A 7139-nucleotide genomic window follows, 5' to 3' on the forward strand; every position below is an offset into this window, starting at 1 on the left:
TATTCTAGTTTTTGTTTCTTAATTAAATCAGTAATGTCCTTTACAGGATTTTCTCCTACCTCTCCTTTAAGAAAGCCAGCTTAAGATCATTTATGTCATTTAGTTGTCATATTTAATTTTTTTTTTCTTTATCCTAATACCTTAGCATTTCTTTGTCTTTTACAACATTGATTTTGAAGAATATGTCTCCTACTCCCTTCTTTGAAAAACAGAATACTACCCCATTCCTTGTCTGTCTGACATTTCCTCATAATTAGATATAGTTCATTCATTTCTAGTTGGGACTTTATACAATGTACTCTTTTTCCTCACGTCAGTAGCTAGTGTCCTTTTATCCTGATTTGTGACATTACTTTTGGGTACCTAGCATTCTGTGCTATAGTTTCTATTTTTCTTCTTGTGTTTAGTAAGCAGCTCGTAGGAGCATATTTTAAAACTCAGTAGTATCTTCTTCAAAACTGCAAATCTGTAAAATTGTACCTAGTATGCAGTCTGTGAGGAGACACCCCCCAACTTCCAGTGATTTATATTTATTTTTTGTTACTCAGTTGCTCCCAGATTTAACTACTGGAAGCACCTTTGGGCTGATTCTTTTATTTGTAAGGCAGATTGTACTACTCTTTATAACACTTCACTACTTTTATGTTTGGTTGTGTGTTAACTATTTTGGGTGGAGCATTTCCCTGTGAACTAGATGACGTTTCAAAGAGTAGATATAAGTGAAGCATGTTGTACTTGCAATTCTTGGAAGTTTGCATACTTTTATGGGGAAAACTGGAAGGTAAAAACTGCAGGGCTCCAGATATCCCTGAGCTGGCCTAAACACTGGGTTGTACAATATTTTTTGATAAAATAAGGACTATTGTACGAATCTGCATATTTTAGGTGTGTAGTGGTGATGACCATATTTGATGATGACATGTTGGAGATAGTGCCTTTTGATATTGCACATCTGAAACAAATCTTTTAAACATTACCATTTGCTTGGTGATTTGTATATTTATCGCAACTTCCTAAAGCAAGAAATGTGGATATGTAGCACATTGTAAGTATTTGATAATAACAGAGGGCAATCTACTTAAAAACAAAACAAAATATATCCTTTCATAGAGTTATAAATTCTGAGTATCTTTCAGTAATACTGATTTAATCTTGGAATTTCTAGCTTTAAAGCATATATATGAATTCTAATTTTCTTCTTAGAAAATAAGACCTACTCATCTGTGAGAACAGAAGCTTTATCTGTGATAGAATTACTGCTTAAGAAACTTGAAGGTGAGTTTTTAATAATTCTGATTGAAGGACCATCAAGTTAGGATACTTTATGGCATACATTTAAAATTTTTTTGTTTTCTGTTTTTTGCTTATTTTCTGAATTGCAAATGAATATATGTACATATGCAAGTAGAAATACAAAACTGAAACCATTAAATTTTAAGCACTTAAATGTGGTATTCTTAATCTGTGTACTTCTCATATATAGTGCTATACTGTACTGCACTGTATACTTTTTGGTACTCTTAATTTATATACTTCTAATATACAATAATGTTATAGTTATCTCAGGATTTATAATAGAAGGATTTTATTTTATTTTTTTTTTCTGACTGGCTCAGGATGACTTCAGGGCAAGTCTGTCAAGGCTTGAGGATCTGGGGATTGAACTACAGCATCCTGAGCCTGACTGCTTTATTTAAGCAATCACTTAAACAGCCAAGCTAATGAGCAGGCCTCCCAGAATTTATAATAATTTTTTTTTTAATGATGAATACTGGCCCATTTTTGGTTAATTCAAGAAAAGTGATTGACAGTGACACAATAGAGGTCATTGTGTACGTGGAAATAAACAGAATAAGAAAGAAGATAGGTAACTATTTTGACAGTAACTCACTTGAGTCATCAGATAGTAGGATTTTAATTTTAGTCCTGCCCCTAATCCATTTTTCTCTTTCTTCCTTTAATCCTTTTTTCTTTTTAAAAATAGCCTTATCCAGCAGCAGATTTCTTTTTAATGATCTCTTGTATCATTGATAAAAACTGCTAGAACCATCTTTAATGGTTGTCTCTGCCATTAATTTCAGGAGGTGTGTTTTCGTTATTCTCTTTTTTAAAAAAAATTGTTGTAACTCTGGATTAAGATAGAGACTATACAAGAGTTTTTTCCACGATGTTGTCATTTTCTGTCTTTGGTACCCCCATGTCTCTCTCTACCTCTCATTAATTTTGTTTTGTTTCTCTGTTTTTTAAAGACAACATCTGCCTATAAAGTTCAATCTAGCTTTGAACTCACTATGTAGCCCAGGCTAGCCTTGGATTCACAGAGATTCTCCTACCTCAGCTTCTCTAGTGCTAGTATTACAGGTGTACACCACTACACCTGTTTTATTTTTTGAGACAAAGACTCACTATATAATTCAGGCTGGCCTTGAACTTAGCTATGTAACCCAGGCTGGCCTTGAACTCTTGGCAGTTCTTTTGCTTCAGCCTCCCAAATGCTGGGATTACACGTGTGTACCACTCTACCCCCTTAAATAGTTGAAACACTTTTCCTAGGTTTCCATTAAAAAAAAAAAAACCAAACATTACTTTTTTTTTTTCTTACTAGAGTAAAAGAGGTAAGCACTTAGTCCTACCACTGAATTCTCAGTGTGCCAGATATATACAGTATTAATATTAATGTAGACAGTGCTCTATAAACACATGTGGTTAATATATTCTAAGTGAGGCTAAAAAGTTAATAATTTACTTGAAACCATTTCACTGGAAACTGGCAGACCCTCATAAACAAGATTTGGATTTGATACATTGTTTTCTAAATTTTTTCAGTATGTATGTAATTCTGTAATGCTTTCCTTAAAGTAGAGAATAATAAAATGTTTACTTAAACTGATCTTACAGTTGTGAAATTACATATTGCAAGATTTTTTTTTTTTACTGTTTTATTAAGTGACCTTTTCATTATTCAAATAACTGTTTTTGTTACTGTGTGCCCTGCTTTGATACTTTCTTCCCGCTTTGCTGTAGTGTTCATTTCTCTTCATCTCACACTAGGGAAGATGGTGGAACTCCCTGATAAGCTTTCGGGCTATTGTCAATAATTGGGTTTTGAGACCTCTGTTGAACCTGTAATTATTATGCACTGATTTGTTTTAAAAGATTTGCTTTATAGTTATTTTGGGGATAGTGTATATAAAGGAAAATAATTTTTTCTTGCTTGTGATACAAAGGTTCTTTGGCTTTTTTTCTTTTTCTTTTCTCATTTAGAATCTAAACAGTGGGAAAGTTTGACATCTGAATGCAGAGTGATTCTGGTTGAGTCTTTAGCCACTATGGAAACAGATAGCAGACCTGAGCTTCAGGAGAAAGCTTTGTTACTGAAGAAAACACTTGAAAATCTGTAATAACTTAGAAGGGGGTGAAACAAACAAGTGCCATGTTCACAGGGACTTGAACTGGTGGTACTCTTTAAAAAACCAGGTGGGGAAAAGTAAAGATTAATCTGTAGCATGCATCATTCCTTGGCTGAAATAAAAAAAAAAAAAGCCTTAAATTTTGTTCTTTATTAGCTTTATTTTACTTGATGTTTTTAAAGTGTGTGGCCTAAGTGAACTTAATGGAACCTTTGGTGTTTGATAGGTGGTTGTAAATGAGACTGGCAGAAACAGTTGCTAAAAGAATTAAAGCTGGTATAAAAGGAATTAATAAGTAAAGTTGCAGAGCAAGCTGGGTAAAAATCTTAGAACTGCATCCAAGCTAAAGTTATTTCAAGAAGGTACCCTGTACATTACATAGTTTATCTTCCTCTGACACTTGAAGAAATGGACTTGCAAATGGCAGTTCCTTTCAGAAGTCTGCATCACAGCCAGACCGAATGTTCTGTTCAGTGCACTTTCTTTTACAATGTATGCGCAATCAGTGCTCATCCTAGGCTATCCTAGAAACTCGTGCACTTAGGGTGGTGGTGGGGAACCTGTGGCACATGTAAGACAAAAGATGTTAGCTAAGAGCTTTTTCTAAATTAAACCTCAGTTTTCAGATTTAATTGAAGTATTGGCACTCTGGGTAAATGGGTTTTAATTTGGGCAGTTGGTCTCTAAAAGGTTCACTGTCACTGATTTAGGATAATATAGGGTGGTCCTTATATCAGAGCTAAACTGACTTTATCATTGGCTTCTTCAAAATAAAAGCTGAACATTGTTTAGAATCTGGTTTGTCCAGTTCACCATTGGACTGCATGTGACCCTGGACTGCCAAGTAATGGGGCCCCACTAGAACATGATACAAACTTACAATGTTGTTATGTGAGTTTTAGTGATTCTTTTCATGCCCTCATTGCATGGTGCTTGAGTATAGACTGCATAAGTGAAAAGGAAATGAACGTTACATATGGGAGAGTGAAGTACAGTGCTAGCTCTGCCTCCTGCACCTGGCACACTTGATCAGTGGAAGGAAAACCTGCACGTATCAGATGTTAGAACTTAGTGAGTAAACACGGTGATGACCAGTCATATTTCAACCTATCTGCACATGTGTGTACCCATGAAGTCAGAAATGATTGATATGAAGCAGATATGTTTTCTTATTTAATAAACTTGGGCTTGTTTTATTTCATAAAATGATTTCATTTGACAGTTTGTTAGTATATATATCTCAACTATGTCATATTTATTGTTATGTGCTCCATGACAGTTATTTACTCAGTGGGGGCCCAGGTAAGCCAAAAAGTTGGACGCCTATAGTTTAGATGTTTAACTTTTAGAAAGTGAATTTTTTAGCTCTTTACAGGTGAAGAGGACAAATTTGGTCTCCATATAATGCTAATTGAAATTCCTTCACAGGCAGATAAACGTTGATGAGGGCGATATTGCTGTCTGTGTTTGTTGTATATTTTGCAGACCCAACCATCAGAAATGAGATTGCAGACTGCAGTTATTTAAAACCGCAAAATTGTAACAATTACTTAAATTTTTGTACTCATTTTGTGTGAATAATATGACCTTGTAGGGTGAAAAGAAAGCCATTAAATTAGTCATTTGGTAAGTAATTCTTTTAAAATGCCTTTTCTCAAAATAACATGATACCACTCCAACTAAAATAGGGTTTCTTTCCTTCCTTCTGCTGCACCTGCCCCTGCCAAAAGGTGTAGGTAACTTTAACCTAAGTGCTTAGGGTGAGCCAGGAGCACTTTAGCTTGCTTTGGATTCCAGAGCACAAGATTAATTTACATTCAGTATTGTCATTTACATCAGAAGTCACCACTGACCAAACTATTTCACATTTTTTTGACTGTGACTCATAAAAATATCTTTTTTACATCATGACCCAAAGTAATGTGTATGACTATATGTATGTCCAAATATAAAATATTTAAAATAAATTTTCATGAAATAAATTATGTGTGATACACTTTGATTTTTTTTTTTCTTTCTGAGATAAGTATTCTTCAGATTCACTAAATTCAGTTTCTAACCCAAGTTTGTTGCTACTAGGTTTGAAAACATTGCCTTACCTAATGCTTAAATTTGCTTGTGTATGCTGTTTGCAATTATTTCTGACCAAAAAAGTTTAGAAATAAGAATTTCAGTATTTAATACCAAAACCCCTTTTGCTGGTATCTAATTATGGTTGTGAGTTTTTGTAGCACCGTGAACTTTTTTTGAAAATGGCTTTTACTTGGAGGAAAATCACTTGGATGGTTTTTTTTTTTTTTTTTTTTTTTTTAACAAAGCTGTGGCTTTTCAGTACTTGGTGTTCTTTAGAGCAGTACATTTCTTCTGTGTCTTCTTTCATTTATAGTAACTAGGATACTATTTTTGTCAAGAATGCAGTGTGCAAAAGAATAAAGGTCAGTGTTATATGCTTTATCTACAGCAAGTGTTAAAGCCTCATCAAATTCTGTGCTTTTACGACTGGGAATCGAGCTCATGATCTTATGCTTGCCAAGTAGGTGCTGTGCCACTAAGCTGTATCCCCAGCAAATTCTGTGCTTTTAAATTGAAAGAATCAACCATTTTTTTTGTGTGTGTGTTTGATATGAAAAACAAATATACATACATATATGCAGAGATTGTATGTTCCTTAATCCCAAATGGAAATGAGAAGAACCATTGTGGTACAACAAAGGAATTATAAAAGAAAAAGTTACTACTGAGCTTAATAATGATATAGCTGTGAAATAATACCTTTTTGTTACACATCTTTCCTTAAAAAATGTTAAGATGGTTGTAAAAATTTAATATAACCAATTTGTGATATAGCACTTTTAAATACTCTGTATGTCAGAATTGGGTACTTATAAGATTTCCAAGTTAAAAGTTTAGAGAATTATTGATAAACTGCTAAGCTGTGAAGAAATGTGGTAGGCACAAGTTACTGTAAAAACATTTGCTTTATAGAAGTGTATTTAGGATCAACAAGAAACAAGCAATGTAAAGAATGTCAGAAAAAATTATCTTAAAAAACAGGTGCCTTTGAGGCCCCCAAAATAGTCAAATGTGTTATGTCATTCTGTGTACTCTGCACAGATGAGCTGCCTTTATGTATGAAATGTCTTAAACTCACAAATGTCTTCAGTGAAATAAATTTGATTATTTTGGTAACTTTTTAGATGGTATGACTAGTATTAATACTTGTATTTGGTCTGTAATTCATCATATTTAAGCAACTAAATAGATTTGGTCTACTTACAAACTATTTATTGGTTAAATTGATTAAGTGATTCTGTCTGTACCACCAGTGGTATGAACTGCCTTATGGGATAGTCATACATGTACCACCAAAGAAAGATTCAAGATGTTAAGGATTTTATTATTCAGCATTGGAAATTTCTCTTGGTGCTGAGAGCAGTGCTAAGACGCCAAACCCTTAGTGCTATTGAATTATATTTTTTTAGTTTTCTGAGTACATTTCTACTTACATCTTTCATCTTGACCACCCAAATGCTTTATACAACTTAGTAATGCTAAATGGTTTCACAGTGCAACTTATGTTTGATATATATGCATTTATTTAAAAGGATTAATAACCATTTGAATTGTATTGATACTGGAGAACATTTGTAAAAGCACCACCTATGTGTATCATGAATATTCATGTTCCAAAGCTTTCTGAACAGATTTTGATGATTTCCTCCCTATAAA

The 7139-nt window shown here is 33.6% G+C and overlaps 1 protein-coding gene across 2 annotated transcripts in view; it reads left to right on the top strand.

The window, feature by feature from the left end:
* Positions 1 to 3550, top strand: part of Kiaa0368 (KIAA0368 ortholog) — a 143892-nt gene extending 140342 nt beyond the window's left edge. For both annotated transcript variants that reach the window (XM_004647268.2, XM_023707544.1), the window contains 2 exons: positions 1204 to 1275; positions 3265 to 3550. In XM_004647268.2, coding sequence (XP_004647325.1) covers positions 1204 to 1275; positions 3265 to 3401 — 209 coding nt within the window. In that variant the 3' untranslated portion in view covers positions 3402 to 3550. The remainder of the gene's footprint in view (positions 1 to 1203; positions 1276 to 3264) is intronic.
* The last annotated feature ends 3589 nt before the right edge of the window (positions 3551 to 7139 follow it).

Source organism: Octodon degus, unplaced genomic scaffold, assembly GCF_000260255.1.
Source record: "Octodon degus isolate 3935 unplaced genomic scaffold, OctDeg1.0 scaffold00297, whole genome shotgun sequence".
Taxonomy (NCBI): domain Eukaryota; kingdom Metazoa; phylum Chordata; class Mammalia; order Rodentia; family Octodontidae; genus Octodon; species Octodon degus.